Raw genomic sequence first — 25,099 nt, 5'->3', positions numbered from 1 at the left:
GTGTGTTTTGCAGATCATAGAATATTTTGTGTGTGTGTGCTATAGGGTGGAAAAAAAGATTCACAGCCTCAGCAGAGTGTTCAGATGGAGTATGTGTTGCTGAAAGACAGCTCAGGAAAAGTGCTTTCACTGCAAAATTCTGCAGCAACAACCAACAACAGCAGTGGTGACCACCATCTGAGTGCTGACTGAATCCTAGATCCTGGTGGCATATACAGACGTGTTTTCTAGTTTCCAATCTCTACAACAAAACCATAATGTAGTGATTTATGCTCACTTCAGATACAGACACAGAGGATCAAAGCATTTCAGTAACTTGCCAAAAGCAACAGAGCTCTTAAGTGGAAAGGTCCAGGACTCCCCTTCACCACTACACCATTTTGACAGATTTATTTGCAATATTCTACAACTGCATTATTTCTGATATGATAAGGCAGCATTTAGTATAATTGTATTTAGGGCACAGACCCTCAGCAAAAGTGTTTCTGATCTATATCATTGTTTAATCTACATCAGATAGTAGGGCCCACTTCGGGGGATCTGCTTTTCTTTCTCTTTGTCTTTCTCTTTGAGGATTGGTGAGGGCAGCTGAGTGTGTCCAGTCACAGACTCTCGAAGTCACAGTGGTTGATGTCGAGAAGGCCATGTGGCCCAGCATGGTTCGAACAAGTAGTTTTTCCTATTATTTCTCTAATGGGAACAGGTAGAGGGGGCTGTTGATGATGAGACTGTGAAGTCTCGCGTTGTCTGGTTAAGTGTCTATGACTTAACCAACAAGAATAAGTTCTTCAGGCACTAGAAGAGGTATGGAAAGAGGCAGATTCCTGGCAGCATCTGGATATCTAATTTCAAGCATCTCTTCGTCTAAGAATATCCTTCTTAGAGTATTGCCAGTCAATAGTTTATTTATTTTACCTGTTAGCAATAGTGATTTTAAGTCATTTAAAGTAAGAATCCTGATTTACATATAAGTGAACTTCTGATTTAAAAAAAGATAAAAATTTTTCAAATGGCAAAAAAAAAATCATTTTATTGCATAGGAAATTGATCTACTTGCCTAGAACATAAAAATATATATTTATTTTTTAAAATGGCTATCTTACTTTCCATAGAAAAATAGGTAATATACATTATTTATGAAAAAAATAGAGATAAAGCTATGAAAATAGAGATAAAGCAAGAAAAGAAAGGAAGATCCAAATCATGCAAATAAAATAACATTAATGTGAATTCCATTTTTTATAATGCCATGAGAAAACATCAAATATCAATTCTAAACTTTTGACTGGTGGAAATGAGTTCTGATAGCCCTGAGCCACAAGGTGGATAAAAAGGAAATGCACTCAAATTTGCCATCTTACTTTATTCCAGATGAGGTTCAGTTTGTTTAAAGGAATAGCAGAGCTCTGCAGTACTCTCAAGATTGAATTCTGTGCACATCCTTCCTTGGCCCTTTAGTGAATGAGGTCATCTTTGGCTGGATCTGCACATTGATAATGATATGTTGTATCATCATGAAAAAGACCAGAAATCCACATTGCATTTATGTGAAGGGACACGGACTCCCACCTGTTTTTATTTGACCTCCCCACCCTGCTGTTCATCCTCAATCCACTTTCTTGAGGCAAATCCAAGGACACCAAGGAAGTGAGGTGAAAATCACTGACCAGGGAGACAGGGGGTATGTCTAAGGCAGCACCTTACACAGAGAAGTAAATTTCTAAAATAAAATAAAATACGAAGGTAAAATATAGAGTAAATCATAGTTCTGTTGTATGTAAAGCATAAATGTTTCCTTAAAGATAATTTATATACGAAAGAGATGAGGTCTCTGGAGTAGGTATGGACTATTGAAATATTGTGCAGTGTGATTCCATTACCTTTAGTAATGTGAGTTGTCCATTGCAAAATGCATGAAGAATTTGAGAATATTATAATTAACATTGGTGACCATTTAAAAAATTTAAATCAAATATACCATATTCACATTGTGTTTTGCCATGTTTATTTTGAAAAGTCCAGTTTGTTCTAATTAGTTAGTGTCATATTTCTATTTACACTACTTCAATTTATGTGAATAATTATGTTGTCGTATAAGAATAGATTATTGCCATGTCAAGTTAACATCTACTCAGAAGTTGGCAAGAAAATAATGTGTTCAAGAAAAATACCAAGATTTGCAAATTGCTAAAAAAAAAAAGTTAATACTTCAGAGGACATTTTGCTTTCTTAAAAGCTTTCTTTTTATAGGTTATAAAGAAATTGAATTATTAGAAAAAAAGAAATTATTGTCATGAATAAAGATTGGTGAGGGAAGTGGCTGTACCACCTTTATTTAAATTAACTACTGTTAATTTAATTTAAATAAACTACTTCCTGTTATATTATCGTAATTACCAGGATCTTTCCTCTGTGAGAGGAAGTAAGATAATTTTGAACAAGTTTTTCCCAGAAGAATAAATACAAATTGTCAATAAACATATAAATCTGTTTATTCTCACAAATAAAGGAATCCAAATTAAAATGAAATACTGCTTTCAATGTAACTTTGAGAAAATTTTTATGAAATTAAACATATCTAAGTGGAACAGGCAATTAAGTATAAAACATTCATTTATTTATTCAATAAATATATATTGAGTACATACTATATGTTAGGCATTCTGTAACCTAGAGAAGTAGTAAGAAATCATACAAGTCCCTGCCCCCATAAATCCTACATTCTAAAAGATAAGACTAACAACAAACAGGTAAACAAAAAAATGATATAAATTTGAAAGTTTTAAGTGCTATGAAGTAAACAAGGAATAGAGAACAGCTAAAAGGCAAAGTGGTCAATGAGGCGTGTCTCTTAGATTAGAAAGAAGAAAACACTGAAGCAAAGACATGAATGATGATGATGGACCAACATAAATATACCTGCGATAGACCATTCTAGACAGAGGAGCTACAAAGACAAAGGTTTGGAGGAAAGAACAGGACAGAACATAATAAAAAAGCAAAAAGATGACTAGTGTGACTATGTTTGATGAGCAAAGAGAACCGTGGTAGGAAACATCAAAGATGTAAGCAAGGACCAGATTGCCTATGGCCTTCTGGACCACACAAAGACTCGAGATACTCTCTACATAAAATGGGAGGTCTTTGGATGCTTTTTATTAGGAGATTTATATGATCTGATGTGCATTTTTAAAAAATACTCTTGCATCTGTATGGTGACTGGACTATAAAAGGGCATGGGTGGAAGCTGGGGGGATCAGTGAGGAAGGCATTACTAAAGTCCTCATGATGTGTGATGGTAGCTTAGATTAGGGTGGTAGAAGTGGAAGTTATGAGAAGTGGACATATTTGAGATCTAGTGTCAAATTTGTAGGTTTGAATTTGTAGGATGTGTGATGGATTAAATGTTAAGTGGTGAGGGAAAAAAAATCAAAATAACTCCTAGATCTTGGCCTTTGTAAGTAGGTGAATGGAAGGTACTTAAGATGAAAAATATTGAGTGGATAGAAAATAGGGGGAGCAGAACCAAGAGTTCTATTTTTATTTATTAGGTTGAGATATTGGGGAGCAATGTTAGACATTAGAGTGGAAATTTTAGGGAGAGAGAGATATATAAGTCTGAAGTTCAATTAAGGAATTGGGACTAGTGATAAAAATTGGGGGGTTTCAGATTATAGATGGTATTTAAAATCATGGGGTCAGAAGAATCAGCAAGAGATATACTTACAAAAAAGAAAAAGATTTAGGGTTGAGTCTGAAGATACTTCAACATTTAAGGGGCAGAAAGTGGAGATACCTGTAAATGATGAGATATAAATAAGTAACAAAATGAAAAACAAAAACAATAAATGTGTTTAAACTCCAAATTAAAAAAATATTCATGTGCACTGTAATTGTGAGAGAAGATTTCTTTGTAGAAGAAAATCTTGAACATTGGGTGGAATTTGGAATTCCCATCACTCTGGCCTCAGATATTCGTAAGTGCAGGTGTTAACGCACATACATTGGTCAAGTATGGTGGGAGCTTTATAATTCTTTGTGGAGAACTCATTTTCATATCTTACATGGTATCTAAAGTACATTTGAAGAGTTACCAAGACTTGGGAAATTCTTTGGGGTAGGCATTATACAGGTTCAGATTTCACTTGAAGTTTCTTTGAATTTTCTAACAGATTCCTCAAAGATGGTAAGAAAGTGCTCTTGTTTATTTCATGCCTTTCCATTACATTTTAATCTTCTCATATGCCATAGTGTCTGAAGGAATCTTTTAAAAGTCTTTTGGAGTCAGGTTAAAAGAAGACTTTTAATCTGATACTAGACTTCAGACTCAGACTTCCCTTTAAGCTCAGGGCACAGTGGTTCTGAGGCTTTCAGCACCAGGAAGAGAGAAGCAGGTAGATTCAACCTCATGTGTCGATGGAGCCCAAGACAGGGAATTTGAGAATAACAAAAATTTACACACACACAATATGTGCCCAACAGTCACAAAAACTTTTAGACTACACCTTGTCAGTGAAAGCTTTATTTCTAAGACATCAATGGCTCTAGATTAAAATGTGATACAGGAGAGGTAAAATGAACACAGGCAAAACCATACAATAGCAATAAAATCCAGGGGCGCCTAGGTGGCTCAGCTGGTTAAGCCGCTGCCTTCAGCTCAGGTCATAATCCTGGAGTCCCGGGATCCAGTCCCGCATCGGGTTCCGTGCTCAGCGAGGAGCCTGCTTCTCCCTCTAACCCTCCCCCCTCTCATGTACTCTCTCTCTCTCTCTCATTCTTGCCCTCTCAAATTAACAAATAAATCTTTAAAAAAAAGAAAATCCATTAAAGGCAAAGATGCTGATATTGTAATACTATGTGGTGAACAACTTACAGGTTTAATTCAATGTTGTCATATTATTTCATAATTGGTTTGTCTTTCTCTAATTAAAAATCCTCATTTTTCCAAATAATATTGACATACCATCATGTCTTACTTGAAACAGAAGGAAAAAATTCCTCTGAATAGCCGAAATAGATAAACATATTCATTACAAATACTAAACCCAGCCACTTCATTGGTCAAAACCAAACAACAACAAAAAAACTCTCTTACCCAAGGGTTAGAAAACTATTGCCCATGAGCCAAATCTAGCCCACCACCTGTTGTTGTAAATAAAATTTTATTGGCTATTTATGTACGTATGGTCTGTGACTGTTTTCACACTGCAGTGGTCTGGTTGAGTGGTTACAAGAGAGAACATGTGACTCCAGAACCTAAAATATTCACTACCGGACTCTGTACAGAAAAACATTGCCAACCTCTATCTTAGAACTTCTCTTGGAGTCTACATACTTCTATTTTACATACAGCTCCAACAAGAGGTATTATTTATTCTCCCAGACTAAATCAGTAAAAGGGAAGTGCATAAGCATTTGTAAATGAAAGCATTAACCTTTCTTCTTCCCCTCTTCCCTGAGAGACACTGAGTTTATAATAATGGCCCTTGGCTAAGAACTTAATTGAGTCCTTACTAGAACAATTACTTCAAACTTTCAGTTTTGAAACTAAGGAGACAGCCCTAAAGAAGTATGTGTTTCCTTTCTAATTCTCGGAATACTTCAAAGAGTACCCACAGCAATTAGAGAAAGTGCTAAACACCATCACACGTGATAAGGTAACTGACTGACTCTATGAAAAGGCTAGTGCCTTGAAAAATTATGAAGCAGTTTGGAAAACATTTGTTTTTCTCCTTAATATAGATTTAGCCTGCTGTCTATGTTAATTAGTTTTATTCTTGGCACATATGTGTGAATGTGTCCAACAATTCTGATCTTTACTCTCTGAAAATGTGAGAACAGAAACCGACAAGCTGAAGTTGATGAAGGTGGTTCCAGAGCAACAATGACCCGATTGACTAGACGGCACAGGTCACAGTGGCCCCTCTCCCTGGTCTGCTCCGCAGACCTTGGGATGTTTACAGCCAGCATCAATGATTTGGCTACAGGCTTATGGAATTAATCCAGTTTGAATGACTGCCTGGAGAAATAATGTAATGGGAAGAGGAGATTGGATCCTTCAGTAAATTCACTGGTTAAATTTTGAACACCATAAACGATGGGTAGGGATCTACATTTAAAAAAAAAAAAGTAGGAAGATCTTTGATAGATTGAAGTAGGAAAAGGGAAAAAGAGGACTCAGCATAAAAATTAGGAATTTGCCTATGATTTCTTAGGTAATTTTGCTTTCTAATCCGGAAAAAAATCATATCTCATGCACAGTTTTAACTATTTTCTTTGTTGTTTAGGTATAAATTATGAAAGACTTTTAAATGCAACAAAATGATTAGCAGTGTGTTCAATGGCAGAGTGGGTTTCCGTCCCTTCAGGACGACCTGATGATACGATGCTGTTGTGCGTTTCCTAAGACAGAGGCGTGGTTTGTTCACCTGCCCATCACTGCTCTAAGTGGGCCTGTCCTCTGTCTTAATCGGCCAGAGCTCCTCTGCAGCCAGGGCGCTCGCTCCGCGGTCCCGGGGTAGGTGCCGCAGGGAAGTTCTGCGCCTGCGCAGCATGATCTCCCATGAGCACCAGCGCACTCTCAACTTCGGACAAATTCCTGAGGGGGTTGAAGAGGAAAAGCCAGTGGCAGCTGAAAAGGCTGAGACTAAGGGGGAATTTCAGGGTGAGTGGACTGCTCTAGCCCCCAAGTTTACCGCTATTCAACCCGAGGTCACAGACGGGTCTGAAGAAGCGCAGGTGCCCTCCGTGCGTGGTCAGTGGTTCCCTACGGAGGACGGGAGCACGCCACCGGCCGCTGAAACCTGGCCACCGAATGGGTAAGAACCACACTGAGTGTGATCTCAAGCTGTTCTTCCACAGACTGTGAACAGAAACTGGAAATAAGGTTGACAGAAAATAGGCAGTTTCTAAAATGTGTGTCCATGTACCTGCTAGTCCTTATCCAGCCCCAACTGTGCCGGTCTCTGGTCTCACAGAGCCATATCCTGCACCGAATTTGTCCCGTCCAGTGCTTTTGAGACCCTGCGGTATACCCACACGGCCAGCTGCAGCCAGTCCTTCAAGTCCATGGTGAGCCATGACTTCTGAACCTTGGGCACCAGGAATGGGAGGGCAGAACCCTAACCCAATACTCCATACCCATCATCAGGGCCATGTGCTGTTCCTCCTACTCCGGAAGCACCAGGGGCAGCGCCACCTGTTCCACTGGGCAGTGTTGCACCAGGACCATATCCTGCCCCTGCAGAGTGATATTCCGCACCAGAACTATATCCCACTCTCTGTAATCGTTTTCAAATGCATCCAGGACCTTCTGGTGCTCCACTGTTGCCTGGTGGCCCCCGCTATTACCATTAAGTTAACAATGGACAAAGACGATGCTTTGCTTTTCGAAATATATAGGTAGATATACACATATACATATAAACATACACAAATATACATGAATGCGTATACAAATTGTTGGTTTCACTCTTCTTAGAGGGCATTCATGAAAGAATAAGTCTTAACACCTCTCAGAGAAGATATCTGCCTCTTGTACATGGATGTTTAGTACATCAGGTGTATACAGTCACATAAAAATGCAAAAGAAAGAAAGCAACTTACAACTCTGTGAAGTGTAGGTAACTAGATTACTGATACCAGTGCAAATGAGTCTTGTCCATATATATGCAAATAACTTCTGTCTTGAGGAAGGATAACTGATTATTCTACCTGCCCACTACCACTTCTGCCCTCCCATTAAAAAAAAAAAAAAAGCTTTGCATCTATTTGTAAATCCATTTCAGTATTCATGATTAACATGGATATGTATGGCACTTTAAATTTTCCTTTGAAATAATTATAACATCTTACTGGAGTCTTCTTTAATTAATGAGTGAGATTAAAAAATCAAATTTGACATGCATTTGTTTTATATTTTTATAATTGTCATGATTGTTAAAAGGTAAGCTGAGGCATGTTAAAATTTTTGAGAGTTTATTTGATCAAGATCAGTTCGAACCAGGCAGTGCCAAACCACAAGTGTTTAGGAGCTCCTCGCCAACAGCAAGGGAGAGACTTTTATAGACGAAAGGTAGAAATAAAGCAAGGAAACTATTGATTGGCTATAGCTTCAAGTCCATTTGGTTGTTTGTGATTGGTTGTTCTAGTTCATAATTTTGAGGCATTTACAGGTTTAGATGTTGTTGTTTACATACATTGCCATGGTAGTACAGCACATCAGTCTGACGGCCTCTTTGTTTAATTACTTTAACATGTTTTTTTTTTTTTTAATTTCCTTTAATGGTTGTAATCCCACTTTAATAACTCCAGCTCGACAAGAAGAAAATTCCTATCTGTCTGTCTTACCTTTGTGGTAATGGTGGGAAGATGACTAAAAGGACAAGGTGGAAAAGGCAAACGTGGCCTACTCATGTCTTTGATTTGCCTCTTTGGGGGAGAACGCAATTTCCTGTGTCTAGAGCACTGAGTGTGCAGCAGCCCTTGGAGGGGCTGGAAGCTCCATGATGAAAAAGAACCCACCACACTGAGAATTAACAACCCAATGGGCAGCTCTGGAAATATACTCAGGAAGAAGTTCCGATTCCCTTTTGTAACTACAGGACAAGGACCTTCAAGAAAGGAACAAATATGAAAGGCAGAAAGTTGGATTACATACGAACGACATGCACTGAGAATTACATATGGACTCTACTGAGTCATTTGTGAATCCTCACTTAATCTTCATTAAAAACACATAGAGCAAATTTGTTGATCCCTTTCTACAGATTCGGAAACTGGTGCTGGAAAACATTGAACACAAGTGAAACACCAATTAGGAAGTAAAAATAAAGCCAAAATTTCATGTATTAACAGTCTATCTTTCATTATAGTACCTGGGACCTGGGACCTCTAGCACACTTTCCCAGAAGGGTCAGCCAAATCTGTCTCACATGTACCTCGGGGCACAGTACTTTTACAACCATGCTGTGCCAGTGATTCTGTTTACCCACTTCCTGTGGTTTCAGTGATAATTTCTTCTGCAAAGCCTTCCAAATCCCAGAACCTTCATGATAGCATTTGCTGCTACTACTATTGTCACATTACGTTCTTCTTGCTTAAGAAGAAACATGGCGCGAGTGTTATGTTGCACTTCGTTCTTCCACGGGGTCAAGACACTCTGTACTAAATGCAGAAATGTAGAGCTGGTCCTGGCACAGGCATGCAGACTGGTATAGGGGCCTTCAAAGCCACTGTAACTGAAGCTGGTACTGGCATTGTGGACTCCCACCAAAGAGGTATGGATGACTGCCAAAAGATTTCTTCTGAAGGAAGAAAAGGTCTTTCACTCACCTTCTTAGCACACTCGGATAATAATGTGATAAAACTGCTTCTTTGAGTCTTTCACAGAGATTTTGAATGGGACATAGTCATTAACATATATAGATTCATAGGGCTTGTTTATTTTTCAGACACAAGAACTTTCCATATATTCAAAGTTGGGCACAATGCCATGGTGAGCCGGCCTGGGGGACAAATGATTTGAGTGGCAGAACTCATGCCATGCTCAAAAGCATAGCTCTCTTGAGTCATTTAGTATAAAAGAAAATACCTTAGATAGTTCGCCATCTCCTAAAAGTATAACTGAATTACAGTTCACTGTATTAAAATTGATTCATTTCATAATTCTAAGACATTAAAAGGGTACAGTTCTGGTCAGTAGACTGTTTAAAATAACAAGAAAGTGTAATTTTTTTCAAACTTTAATTCAAAATTGTTTTAATAAACTAAAGTCTTGGTGCTTAAGACAATGAGCTTTTGTCATTGGGAAATCATTCATAAGGAACACCTCTTTTACTGAAGATTCTGGTTAATGAGGCATCCGTAGAAAATAGCAGTATCATATTTATTTTCACAATGTTTACCACAAAGTAAAAATCCAATGTACAATTGATTCCTGAATTTGAAGGAAGAATGTTAGTTCAATCCAAATAATTGAGGGAAAACGTAATTAAATATAAGCATTCAATATGTGGCTATAACAAACCATCTCTACTCAAACTGTGAATAGTATAGTGGAAATTATCCCAGTGGACAGACTGTATTCTGAGGGATTTGGAAAGAAAGAAGCAAGCATTTCCACAAGAAAAGCATGCCCTACTGCCACCTGGGATAGACTGGAACTATTTGGTGAGGTAACTGATCAGGTATTGCATTTCCTTGTGAGAGGGCAATGAAAAAGTAGTTTTTACCCAGGAATGCATCCCTTTCCTAAGACCCTAAGATTGAGACATGATGGCTTGAGGGGGAAGGAAAAAAGAGGCAGCAGGTCAGCAAACTATAGCCAGCAAGCTAAACCAAACCTATGGACTGTGACTAGTTTTTAAAGAAAATTTAATTGGAACGTGGCCACACCCACTCATTTGCATATTGTCTGTGGCTGCAGCTGGGGGTAGAGCTTATTGATTGCCAAAGTCTGCACCGTCTGTATGGTCCTTTACAGAAAATGTTTGCCAATCCCAACCTTAGTATAACAAGTCCAAGTGTGAAACCTACATCTTATATGAAAGATTTATTTGGAAACCTTTGAACTAACAAGCCTTAGCAAAGGTTACTATGTATAGATCATGACCTTAGAACCAGATAACTGGGCTTTAGGGAATAAATTCCTGGCTGACTTCACTTTCTTTTATATTTAGGCCCATCCCACCAGGTACCAGAAAGTTCCCTTGCTCTTCTCTCTACAGTAAATCAAGTATTTCTTGTTATATGCTGTTTTTTATTCAAATCTATTTGGATTAAGGGATAGATTATTGTTCTGCAAATTATTTCAGTTGAATGCACAAATGCGGTTAACTTGAGCATTCCCTGCAAGTTAAGAGCTGCCAAAGGTAAAATGGATAGTATCTTAATCAGCTCAGGCTGCCATAGCAAAATTCCATTAACTATGTGGCTGAAATGACAGAAATTTATTTCTCCCAGTCCGGGAGTCTAGAAAGTCCAAATCAAAGTGCTAGCCAAATCAGGACATGATGAGCGCTCTCTACTTGGCCTGTGCATGTCTGTCTTCACTGCCTTCTCACATAAATACTTCTTTGTGCACACCCATGGAAAGAGAGAACCAGTGGGCTCTCTGGTATCTTTTTTTATGAAGGCACTAATCTCATCATGAGGCCTTCACCTTCACAACCTCAGAAAACAGCATTTGCAAGACTTTTTCACAAATCAAGTTGTACTTCAAGCTTGCTTTAAAAAGCAGCTAGTTGGGGCGCCTGGGTGGCTCAGTCGTTAAGCGGCTGCCTTCGGCTCAGGTCATGATCCCAGGGTCCTGGGATGGAGCCCCGCTTGGACTCCCTGCTCAGCAGGGAGCCTGTTCTCCCTCAGCCTGCTCCCCCTACTTGTACTCTCTCTCTCTCTCACTGTCAAGTAAATAAATAAAATCTTAAAAAAAAAGCAGCTACTACAAAGTTTTCTCCCTTCTGTAAGTTTGTTGATAGTCGTTGGTTATTATTTTGGTTGACAAATACCCTGCACTTACTTAGATCTCTGTCATTTTTTATTAATAGATTTCTTCAGTTGAGTACTTGAATTCATTCTAGATATAAAAAGAGAAACTGCAGTTGTCAGAGTATATTAAACATGTATATTTACTTACCGTATCAAGGTTCTACTTTAAAAAAAAAGATAGAGAGAAGAGAATGTGCACACTCATGAGCAGGGGGGAGGGGCAGAGGGAAAGAGAAAATTAAGCAGACTCTGCTGCTGAGCTCTGAGCCTGACACGGGGCTCGTACTCATGAACCTGAGATCATGACCTGAGCCGAAACCAAGAGTCGGTAGTTTAACCGACTCTGCCACCCAGGCACCCCTCATGGTTCTACTTTTGAGATAGTTTTAAAACAGTTTATTTTCATATAATACCTACATGCAGCATTTTAGTTTAATTTGTTCTAAAAGTGGCTTAACCTAATCTAACCATTTGGTAGGGATGGCTCTGACAAAAAAAATAAATAAATAAAAAATATACATATATATAATACATACACACACATATATATAAATGTGAAGAAATCTTTTTAATAGGTGAAAGTGTGACAGACTTTCTCGTGCAGCCCTACCATGAATGACAACAGATGGTTCAGGAATTCCTATCCATCTCTTGAATGTAATCAAAGAGGCGCAGAGATGTGGAGTCTGTGAGCTCTGGGGAGCCAAGTGAAAGAACAAAAGCCAAGTTAAAATTGTGGAGAGCAAAACAGACCACACTTAAAAATAAAAGCCTAAAGGAGACCATTTTGCCCAAAGGATACTGAAAGAACAAACCAGGTTCCAGACAGAAGCCTTGTTTCCAGTGACAGTCCCCAAAATACTGTCTGACTCTATTTATCCAAACCTTTGTAATACACTTCTCTTTTTGCTTAAGTGATCTTCAACAGGTTTCAGTTCCTTGCAATCAATGATCCCTGTCTAGAATAGAAATTGGTACCTAGGATATAGCAGCAAGACAGAGATTCTCAATGGTATGAATTTGCCTGATGTTTTGAGAAAGCAAAGCGGGAAGAGGCTAGAAGGGCTAGAATATTATCTGTAGGGTACACTGGGGACTTATCTAATTAATTTCTTTACTGTAACCTGGAGGGATTTAAGTCAGACCACTGAAAGAAGATTTTGGGGTACTAGGATGCAGAATATAAGGTTAATGTAGGTGTTCCTTATGACCATAAATAAAGTTTTAGTAAGGAAGAGATTTGCTCTAGTCTAAGATGACCCTGCTGAGAGCAGAGAATGAAAAACAAAGTGCTCGCACTAGTGTAAAGGCACATAGGATTGTCATTAGGAGAAAGATGAAAGGGCCAAGAGTGAGGGTGACTCCACGATGAGGGGAGAAGACTTGGTATTTTGTCCTGTGGGGAAAATATCTGTAAAAGATTCCCAGAAGAATCAGGGATTTAGGGAGTCAGGGAGTCAAATGGATCCAGGATTAAGGGAAAAGACATTTAAAAAGCAAATCCGGTTCACATTACAAAATTGGCATAGCTACAAAGAGGACACACTTAAGCCTCATCATTTGTTAAAATTCATTAATTCACGTATGTTTTCTTATAAATATTACAAGTAAATTGTTTACCAATAAAAATAGAGTTAAGTGCTTTAAAAAAAAAAAGAAATCAATCAGAGTTAGGAATCCTGTGTTCTGTACCATGGAGTCCTAGAGAAGAGAACAAAATCACAGGGAAGGTTAAGTGACATTATCTGGAAAAGTAGGTCAAAGCATGGGGTATAGAAGAGGAAAGTAAGGTGAGAAGAATACGGGATTAGACCTCATAAATAGTCCTGAGATATTAACTGGCAAGAAACTCCTCTTTTTCCTATGAGAAGGGTGTGGCTGAAAGCAAAGGGACAGGAACTAGGAGGCGAAGAGTTGAGGTAACAAGAAACTTATATTAAAGCAGTTCAGAAGATAGAGGAGGCAGAAGCAGCATTTATTAGTCTCCAAAGTATACTTTTAGCAAGCATTGTTCTCTACTTTGGGACAGTTGTAAATATCTGACATCTGAGGGAAACACCTACAGTTTTTGAAACTGCTCTTTAATCTCTCATTAAAGTGAAATTCGAAAGAAATAACTTTTTCCCCTCTGACAATTCACAAGTAGAACGATTACAGACTATTCAGTTACTTTGTACTAACAAAATCTATTTTCAAAAGTTTAGGGTTTTTCTGTTCCTCTCATTGTATAAGATAATCTCTCAGTTGATAGTGCTTAAATTGAGTCAGAAGATAAACCTTGCCAAAAAAAAAAAAAGAAGAAAAAGGAAAGGACTTTTATTTAGGCTCTGACATAATTCATTATATTTGCAACTCTACATGAATGATGCAACCCAAACTTATAAATGCACTTTTATATGGCTGTCGAGAAACACAAACACAGCCACTATTTATCTGATGACATTGGAGAGAAATATAGTTCCCAAATGATGTGGGGTTAAATCGACAAAGACAAGGTGAATTGTAAAAGGAAGCACTTAACTGGTGAAACCAATCAGCACAGACAAGCAATCAAGGAGGCATTGTCACTTTTTCTTCCTCAAGAAAAAGGGTTCTGCTGTTGGGCTTTGGGGACACAGTATCTTAATTATTACATCAAATGTTTACTTCACTTTGCCTTAATGGCAAATCATTAAGTCTCCATTTTACATGAATCTGTTGATGATTCTAAGCAATCTCAGCTCAAGTATCCCTTTACTACACTGTATTTTTAGTATCTGCTTACTTACCTGTCTCCCTTACCTGTAACTGTAGACTCACTGGGGACAAGGATAAATCTACTACAGCAGTTTTCAAAGTGTAGTTCCCAGGACCAGCAGCATCAGCATCAGCATCAGCATTAGCTAAGAAATGGTTCAAATGCAAATTCTCAGGCCCCGGTCCAGAACCCAGGACTCTGCTTGAAGGAGTCCTCTGGTGATTCAGATACTAATGGTTTTGAGAACCACTGATGATAAATCACATTCAGGCACTAAGCACAATACATGGCACAGTGTAGAATCCAGCAGGGAAAATTAGGTCTATGGGGAAACCGATCTTGTGCTACTTTCAGCACACATATTACATGCTAGGGATAGTATTACCTATTGTCTTGTGCAGAATTCAGTTCAGCTTCCTTTTAGACTGGGGGCATCAGGAAAAGTTTCTGATTTAGATAACAATTCTTTTACTCCATAACACTGTAAACTGCCTTAGGGCATTTTCCAGACTTTCTCCTTTCTTTCACTGTGTGCTCCTTAATGGAAATTACTGTGCTCATTTCTTAGACCTCAAGAGACCAGAACCCTTAGCATGTGGTAGATATTTACTATATATCAAATGAAGGAACGAGTGTTATCAACCCTATAGAAAGTCAGCTTTCCATTTACAATTGCCTACTACTGAAATTTATAAATAAATACTTCAGTAATAAGTTCCATCTTCAGAATTTCCCTACTCTGATACAGGTTGGAAAGTATTAATCCCATTCACATTAGATAATGCTTATTACCAAACTGTTCAGTCACTCTTTGCTGAGAAAACACAACATTCTGGGATTCTGGGGATTCAAAGCATTTCACTAAGTTTTTCATAATTATGCCCATTCTCTTTAAGACAATGAGCTATTTGAAAGCGGTAAGCCAAGAGTTAGAAAACAACACCTATTAATAGAAGAATAGCTTTATTTGTGATGTTCTTAACTCACTAAGAAGTAAGGCAGATACTTCTTGAGACACCTAGATAGCCCTTTGTTTATTTTAGATTTAAGTGAAGATACACCAGCTTCACCAGCTCATTGGTTCAATGTGACCAAGCACAGCAACCACTATAGATACTAAAAGACACACCATTCTAACCCTTCCTATCTTCCCAACTATTCATACTCAAAGGGATAGAAAGGGGCTTCAAAGGCCTGCATGCACTCTTCTCAAAACCACCCTTCTATATTGCAGAATATAGCAAATATCCCCTAGCATAGAAAATTCTTTGATCTACACAGTTTCCTTGAGCATAACTTCAGAATACAGTCTCACAAATTTGTATAACTAATTCTGATTATTCACCCTCATGCTAAATACCAGTTTCACTTTTTTACTATCTGGAGAGCATCTTTCTTTTTTTACAACATATAAAATAAAACCTATGTAACACCTATGCCTTTCTTTCCATTTACAAATGTTATTCTTCACTATTGATGAACTCAAATATTTTCCAGCCTCATGTCTATGAATTTCTCATGTGCTATGGAAAATGGTCCCAGCAAAGGGATCTTTTACAGCTAAACTATTTCCAAAATCCTACCTACTCTACCGCTAATAATATCTCAGTCCCATCCTGTAATGAAATGACCCCTACCCTGAATGAGTTTGAAATGTAAGAAAAGTAAAAAGAAAAAATTTTAAAAAGTCAAATTCCTTTTCTCAAGCCACTTTTCTTTTTCTGTCTGATGAAATTCTGCTTATTCTTTAAGTAACCTACTTTGTGAAACTGCCTCCCATTTTATTGATACCCTCTTCTGATTCAGTCCGTGGATGTGGTACCATCTAGATGCTGATGATTCACAAATGCATACTTCATCCCTCTTGAGCTCCAGGCCCATACAACCCACTTACCACTGGACACCTCAAGGTAGCTTTCGAAACACTTCAGTATCCCTGCAACTTAACTTATAATCATCTCTCCCAAAACCCATCCCTGGTACTCAAGTCTTTCCATATATAATTTTCAGTCCAAAATCTGATTACCCTCTTACCCTTTGTAGCCAAAGCATTTCCCAAATCTTGCTCTTTCCAACTAATTATATTTCAAATCTATCTACCTGACTCTATCTTTACCACCACCGCCCTAGTTCAATCCAGCCATGTTTGTCTCTGACCTGGATGGACTGTAGTCATCACTTAAATGGCCCCACTGCCCACACTTGAATCCAGCAACCCGACTGGATATCTATAACTACAAATCCAGTCATGTCGCTCCCAAATTGTAACCTGTCCATGGTGTCCTATTGCTTTACAATGAGGTTTGCATAATTTTTACCATGATCTATAAGGCCTTACTTAGTCTCAACTCTTTACTAAGCCCTAGAAAGCCTTACCTCTCCAGTTTTATCTCCTGCTAGTCTGCTCTGCACTCTCTGTGATCTAGCCAAACTGGCTCTCATTTTCTCAGTTAAGCCAAATGGTTGCTCTATCTTCTGATCTTTACTCAGACTGCTTCCTCTGACTATATGCCTTTTCATATGCGTTCCCTTTCAGTCAGCTTCAACTTAAATTGTACTTTCTCAAAGACACTGTGTTAGATTGTATTTTTTCCCAAAAATGGCCATATAGCACAGCAATATTATCATCTTGTATGCTTTCCCAGAAGCTTGTCCCTTGTTCATCAAGAGCTGGAGTCTATTTCCCCTCCTCTTTAAACTTGGCTGGCTTGTGACTTCTCCAACCAGTATGGCAGCAGTGGTGCTATATGACTTCTGGGACTAAGTCATGAAAGAGATGCAGCTTCTGCCTGGCTCTTTCTTGGAACACTTGCCTTTGGAACTCATTCATAATGCTCTGATGAAGCCCAAGCACATGTAGAGGCTGTATTTAGGTGTCCTGGCCAGCTATACCAACTAAGATCTTAGCCAACAGTCAGCATCGAGTACCACACATGCAAACGAATGTTCTTCAGATAATTCCAGCTTCTGTGCTCTCCAGTTGAGTCTTCAGATATTAAAGGGGTGAGACCAGTCATCACACTGTGTCCTATTTGAATGCTCGACTCACTGAATCTGTGAACATAATGCTTGTTTGATGCACTAAATGTGAAGTTAATTTGTTACGCTTCCCTAGTAATTGGAAGAGTTGCCTTCCTTGGTCCTTCCTTGAGACTAGGTCCTGCTGTCATAGACATCTCAGCTTACTTTTTACTATGTCATTAATGTCTGTCTTCTCTTTTAGCTTGGAAGTTTGATGAAGATAGGGATTTTATCCACTTTGTTTACTACTATATTCACAGTGTAGATATTCAGTAAATATTCCTAAAATTACTGAATAAAATTCTGTTTAAATAAAGAAAGAGGAGCTTGGCATTCAGAAATTGAAAAAGAAGCTAAAATGAGCACCAGAGAAATAATGGATGGCTGACTTTCAGTAAATCCTTTAGAAACAAATGAAGGTAGGGGCTCCAGGGTGGTTCAGTTAGTTAAGTGTCTGACTCTCAATTTCAGCTCAGGTCATGATCTTAGGATCATGAGATTGAGCCCTCTTTCAGGCTGTGCACTCAGTGGGGAGTCTGCTTCAGATTCTCTCTGTCTCCCTCTGCCCCCCCCCAATAATAAGGAAATAAATCTTTAAAAAAATGAAGGTAAAAGACTATAACACCGTGTTTTTTAATTACATGTCGGTAGTATTTGTATTTCTGAGATAGGAGGAAGCTAAGGCATAAGTAAAATGGGTTTACAGCATATATTTTGACACAAAGCAGAGCCAAGACCATAAAACCCTGAGAATTAGAAAGAAGTGGAAAATATGTAAGTTAAAAAAAAAAAAAGTCACCCAAAGCTTTTTAAAAGTCAAATATCCAAGTGATTATGTCCCTAGAGAAACCGAAAGGGACGAAAGGACATGGAAGTAAGAACCAGTATCAGAACCCTGTTGTCAGAAGCTCTAAAAAACAAGGTAAAAAAGTATTCACAGTTAGATTGAAGGCAAGACACAGAAACAAGCATCAAAGAGCTTCTCTGCCTAAATGCTGTCTTCAACAAAGAAAACAAATTATAAATATTTCATTGAAATTGACGTGGATAGAGACCTTAACACTTTCTTCCATATCAAATTTGGTAAATCAAAATTAATGCTACTGCTGTCTTTTCTAATAATGTCAGATGTGAAAGCCATATAGGTAAGATTTCTAATACCATTTTCACTACCAGGTCATCAGGTCTTCAAACCTGATTTTTCCTTTTGCCGAATTTTTCAAGATACTCATTCTCAAGATATATTATTTTAAGCTAATTTGTGTTATGATATACACTTATGCATTTGTGAAATTGATTTAATACAGTATCTAGAATAGAGGAAAATATGCATATAAAAAAGGAATGGATGGGTATTCTTACTTTATGTTATTAAGAAAACCTTGATAAAACTATTTTCTAAGTAAAAAATCTCAGTGGAATTAAAAGCCGGATAAATAAAAATCATAGGTTAATGGGGTGCCTGGATGGCTCAGTCGTTAAAGCATCTGCCTTTGGCTCAGGTCATGATCCCATGGTCCTGGGATCGAGCCCCACATCAGGCTCCCCGCTCCACGGGAAGCCTGCTTCTCCCTCTCCCACTCCCTCTGCTTGTGTTCCCTCTCTCACTGTGTCTTTCTCTGTCAAATAAATAAATAAAATCTTTAAAAAAAAAAAAAAACATAAGTTAAAATCTATAAAGGGAAATCAACTTCTTCCGGAGAAAGAAAGGGGAACAATGAGGTACCAAAAAGACTAGTGCTAAAATAGATTTGTCTTAATGCAGAAGACACATTAAATTCTCTAAAATGTTATTTCAAAACCAAATACTTTAAGATAATAAAATGCCCGGTCAAATGGGTTGTCCTGAAAGATGTCTACAGTGGATAGAAAAATGCCAACAAAGCCTTGCTATAAGCATATGTAAGGTAATGTATCAAGCAAAAAGTAATCCAAATCCCATTTACAATCTAATTGGGTCTCAGTTATCAGCAAAACTCAAGAAACAGAGAGGACTTTGTAGATCGACAATCCCTAAAGGCATCGATGTAATGCTCTTTTAGTTAGTGCCTTTAAACAGAAAGTCTTCCGGAACACTACACTGAAAAAGTACCCAGCCATACAGCCTCTATTCAAACACTAATTCCTGAACTGCCCAAATCAATCTCTCAGCTCATCCAGTCTTGCTCTAATTTTCCAAAAAACCCCAGGATTCATTTCCCTTTATGATACTGCTTCAGCTCTCAGATTTGACAACCTGAGCTAGCTCCAACTAAAATCCTACCCATCTTCCCACTGCGAAGCATCGCCAGCAAACTTCCTCATACCTATGGGGGCTAGATGTGGCTTTTCCCCAAGAGGAGCACCCTACCAAGTATAGGGTGCCTCACAGGCACAGCTGGACATAATGTTCAGCTGAGGCCAAAAGGACAAATAAAGCAACAGAGCACTGGGCATTATTATCAACATGTATTATAGGAATTTTTCCTCAGTGGGAATACCTTTCATTTGATGTAATGAAAACAAAATTAAGATTTACCTTGCTGAAATTTGTTGTGTGCATCCTTTCTATATAGCATCAATGCCAGGAAAAAAAGCTGAATTTTGCCTAATTTACGTTTATGTTGCACGAATATAAATGTCACCATCCTTATTTCTCAGCAGTTACAGTCACATCACTGCATAATATTCTCGGTTTGAATTACAGTATTGTCAAATTAGCAAGAACATAAATAGGCAAGAATAGCAGCAAAATCGTTAAGCATACATGCTTTCTAAATTACAATATGTGCAAATATATGTACATTCTTTGGGAAATGCTGGTATCATATAACTGAAAAATAGCAATTGAATATAAATGTCTTATGTCTTTCTGTGTCTTTTAACTCCCATTGCAGGACACCACTATCTAAGCAACTTATCTTCATGGTTTATAATTACAAAGTGCCATATGCCTTTTCTTTTAATTAAAATCATTTCCATATAAAACACACTCTGTTTTATTAAAATAAAACCAAAAAGAAAAAAGAAAAAAAAGCCTAATTGAATTGACTACAAGATTAACACAGGCGTAACTTAATTCTACATGAGAGCACTCGTTTCTATGAACTATTTTTGTTGTTGTTGTTTTTTCTGTAGAATATTCTGTAAACCCTGTCTGAATCAGAGGTGTCTGTGATGGAATGCTACAATTCCCTTTACATTCATGGTGTCCCTAACACAACAAAGGCAGATTTTTAAAACAGGTTGAGACCATTTGTTCTTGCCTTCAATATACATGTTTTTAGTTATTTCAATTTGGTGCATAGTATGCTTTTGCCATCTACTGGAACAATGACATACTGCAGTTGCAATAATTTTTGCAGCAGTAAGAGTCAAAACAATGGTGATTAAACCAGGTTAACTAGACATTTTAAAGATAACTTCTAAGGGCTCTAATATGTATGTAAGCAGAGTAAACATTCACTTTCAAGATTTCTAGGAAAGAGATCTTTCAAAATTAGAGACTTTCGTGGATGCCTGAGAACCTTTCCTTTGTCATAAGATTACTTTCTCTTTCTAAAGGCTCTTTTAAAATGCAAGTATGTCTGTTTTAAATGTGCAACACTATAATGAGATGAGAAGAAAGTGTAGATTCCCAAAAGCTGGATGCTTAGATAATAGAGGGGAAAATGTATAGTCAGACTTAACCATTTTCAGTAAACAGTAATTTTTGCTGAAGATTAATTCTGATTTTTTTCCTTAAATATGATCAATCTGACAATTTCTTCTTTGTTTGACAGAAGGTTTCCCATGGTCTTCTTACATTTAGAAACCACTCTTCACATTTTTAATTTATAATAGCATTTTAATGTTGCAGTTCTCTGAATTAGGTCGATTCAACATTATTACCATCATCTGAGTGGTTGAAAACTGAAGTTTAGAGAATTGTAGCAGGCTAACTCCAAATGGCCCCCAATGATCCCACCTCCTGGTATTCATACCCTTGGGTAATTCTCTCCTTTTGACTATGGGCTGGACCTAGAGATTTGCCCCTCAAATAGCAAACAACAGAAGTAATGGAATGTCACTTCTGAGATTAGGTTATAAAAAACGACTTCTTTCTCTCTCTCTCTGTCCTCCTCTCTTTCTCCCCCTGGCTCTTCTTACTGGCCCAGTCTAATGAAGCAGCCACCATATTGTGAGCTGGCCTATGGAGAAGCCACAGGGAATGGAAGGATGCCTCTGACCAACAGCCAGTGAGAAAATGAGGGCCCCCAGTCCAACAATCCATGGGGAACTGAATCCTGCCAAAAGCACGTGAGTAAACTTTGTAGAGGATCTTTCCCCATTTGAACTTTGAGGTGACTCAGCTCTGGAATCATCTTGATTGAAGTACTATGAGGGACTATGTGCCAAAGAACCCAACGAAGTCACATACAGAGATTTCATGCATGGAAACCATTTAAATCATAAGTGTGCCTTTAATTCTAAACTAATAAGCTTTAGGGAAATTTGGTATGCAGCATTAGGTAACTAAAATAAGAATGTTAAGTGATTTCCCATTGATATCAGACTGGCTAATGGCATAAAGGGAATAAACGCTGTTAAGTTATTTCAGGAAGTCAATAAAAAGTCTTAGCAAACTGAAAATTATGCAAGAACAAGAGAAGACACAAATGATGGAATACAACAAAAGTTTCCTGAGCACCTAATCTTTGAAAGGCCTAGATTAGGTAAATAAGAAAAAAAAAATCACTATTGAATGGGATGTACTACAGACTGAATGTATCCCCCTAAAATTCATATGATGAAACCTAATCCCCAGTGTGATAGTATTTGGAGGTGGGCCTTTGGGAGGTGGTGAGGTCATGAGGGCAGAACCCTCATAATGGGATTAGTGCCCTTAGAAAAGAGACCACACGGAGCCCCTTCGCCCCTTCCACTATGTGACATTATAGTGAAAAATCAGCTGTCTGTGAATGAGGAAGTGGGACCTTACCAGACACCACATCTGCCTGCTGCCTTGATTTTGGACTTTTCAGCCTTCAGAACTGTAAAAAATAAATTTTTGTTATTTATAAGTCACATATTCTAAGGTAGTTCTGCTATAGCAGCACAAACAAGGACAGGAAATAATATAGGTAAAGATGAATTAATATTAGGAAGATTAGTGTGAAGGATATAAATAATGATGCTAATGTTAGGAGAGCTCAAACAAGAATGTTCTCCCTGGAAAAAGGTTGAGGAGGACATTATTGAGCCAACAGCTTTTGAAATCGACCTTGTAAGGAAGCTAGGATTTCTAAAGGGGAAGAATCCTGTGTAATAGTTTAAACATGAGGCAATTTATAGAAGTGAGAATATGGGGCATAATTAAGTAAGAATAGGTGGTTCATACATGGAAAGATCCAGGGGAATAAATCTGCAGCATTCAAATGTGTGATTGGAGTCCTGAATGCCAGGTCTGGAAAGTTTGTATTTAATTAATTCTGCAAGGACCTATTGAAATCCTTTGAGAAGAAGGAGTCTTTGACCAGATTAGTACCTTAAAAGAATTACTTTGCAACAAAATGAAGGAGGGGTCCAGATGCTGTCAGAAAAAAAATTGTGAAAGACTTTGAAATGGACCCAAAAAAGTTACCGGATGACTAGGACCCATGGGCCAATTCGGGACAGCGGCCTATTTTTGTATAGCATTGAGCTGTGAATAGTTTTTGTATTTTTAAAAGGTTGCAAAATGAAACAAAACAGAACAAAAAATGGGATGAATAAATGACAGTGTGTGTGGCCCATAAAGCCTAATATCTGGTCCTTCATAGAAAAAGTTTGCTAACCTCTGATCTAAAAAACATCCATCCTTCCAGTTTCTGAACCTAAGGGATTGGCATTTTTCATGGTCTTTTGAGCTATTTGACAACTCTGCAAGTTGTAGATAACTGATAGCCCTGCAAATAACTCTTGCCTGTTAGCATGCAAATAAATTCTGTCTGATGGAGGGATGTTTTGTTTCTCCTCCCTAACCCCACTTCCCCTATCCCTGTGACAGAGAGTCAGTTTTACTTCACTCTGTAAAATCATTTCATGGCCTATATGTCTATGCTTTTTGAATCGTCTTTTGAACTGGTTGTAACATCTAACTGGGTACATCCTAAATTCATGAGTTAAATCTTTGACGTGCTCATTTTATATTTTTTATGAGAGTCAAGGTTTAGCTATATATATATGTATGTGTGTGTGTGTGTGTATATATATATATATATATATATATATCTTTTAACAATGGGAAAAGAAAAAGACGATAAATCAGAGATGAGCTAAGCTATCTTTAAGAACTACATGTCTCAATGTATCATTAAGCACCATTGTGCTCTGGGTGTCTCTAGAGTTGATTAAGTTCAGCTAATCCCCAAGCATATATGGAAATTAGAGACTGGGCGGGAAACTCAGCCCTGTATTGACCTTAATGGTGTTCTGTGTGTTATGAGATGAAGACCAAATAAAATCCCATGACACAGAATAGCATCCCTCCTACTGGATAGTTACCCAATGGCTGGATGAAAGGAGAATCTCATTCAGTAAAAACACTAGCATAAAACCTGGATGAGGCAAAGAGAGGCACAGTATGGGAGGCCAGATCTTGTACCTGGGCATGTCAGCAGTGCCCCTCAGAGTGGTCCTCTTCCAAGTCTACCCAACAGGCAAATATTGACCCTCTCTCTTATTGAAAATCTGGAATCTTTTCTTTTTCCTCTTTCATCCTGTAATCTTTTTAGACCATGACATGACTTCCTCACTCAGATGTTTTTCCTTCCTTCTTGCTTCTTCATATACTTTTTTTCTCCTTTCTAAGTGCTATGCAAAAATCCTTTCTACCTAATTATTTCTGGGATCATGACCTGAGCTGAAGGCAGATGCTAATGGACTCTGATAGTCCATTAAAACCAATTCAGCAAATAACTATTTATTTTTGCTCTACATCAGGAAAGGTTTAATTCTTAAACTCTGAGTTGATATTTGGGTGTTTGGAGATGGTGGAAGTGAGATATTTAAGTTCTGAAAAGTGGAAGAAATTTATTTTCTCTATTAGAAAAGTCTGAATTAACTTATCCTATTTCATATAGGCAATGGCAATGGAATTAGGGAAAAACAAGGTGATTAAGAAGGCATTATGAATGTGTAATATTCATAAATTGGCATTTTATGGAAGATAGAGATACAGCATAAGAACTAGTATAAGAGATATTACAGTATGTCAAGCCTGGTTCATCTATTAATGATATTAACAGATGCGGGGAATTCAGGTCAAGACACCGGTTTGGGAGGCGTTTGGAGAGATTATCATGGGGACTTTTCTCATTGTAAAGACTAATATAGTTGTGGTAGTCATTATAGAAAAAATTTAAAAAGTGACTAGGCATTAGAGAATGAATGGTGTAAAGTTAATTCTCATCTAATACCACAGATAAATCATGGTTTGGGGTACTTATTTTGTATTTGTCACCTAATTGTAGAGGGGGATCTTTTTCCTGATGTCATAGAACTTTTCCACTGTTTTATCCTTGAATTTGAAGAACAAAAATTTTATGTCTGGAATATAATTATATATAAAAAATATAATTTTATGTTGGAATATAATTATGGGTTATTCCCAATTTTCAAAAGCTTCTCCAATATAGCAGAATATGATTATGAATTTCTATTAATCTCTGAAAATTTTAATATCATCGTTAATCTTTGTTAACTGAGTCCGTGGGTAATGCATCTCTATAAGAACAGTCAGCAACTTAAGATGATTTTTATCAGTGAAAACTAACATCTGGGGGCAGAAGAGATAAGTCATATTTCACTTACTTCATCAGAGTATTTATACTTTATATTTTTCTGTTGTAATGC

General features: G+C 37.7%; 1 protein-coding gene across 1 annotated transcript; it reads left to right on the top strand.

Moving 5' to 3' along the window:
* The first annotated feature begins 6,552 nt into the window (after positions 1–6,552).
* LOC113920496 (40S ribosomal protein SA-like) lies at positions 6,553–21,517 on the top strand. The gene is made up of 2 exons (XM_035726836.1): positions 6,553–6,818; positions 21,382–21,517. Exons 1-2 carry the CDS (start codon positions 6,553–6,555, stop codon positions 21,464–21,466), a joined length of 351 nt encoding a protein of 116 aa, XP_035582729.1. The 3' UTR covers positions 21,467–21,517.
* The last annotated feature ends 3,582 nt before the right edge of the window (positions 21,518–25,099 follow it).

This window comes from Zalophus californianus, chromosome 3, assembly GCF_009762305.2.
Source record: "Zalophus californianus isolate mZalCal1 chromosome 3, mZalCal1.pri.v2, whole genome shotgun sequence".
Lineage (NCBI taxonomy): Eukaryota > Metazoa > Chordata > Mammalia > Carnivora > Otariidae > Zalophus > Zalophus californianus.
The sequence above is the reverse complement of the archived record's forward strand: the minus strand, read 5'-3'. Positions and strand labels throughout refer to the sequence as shown.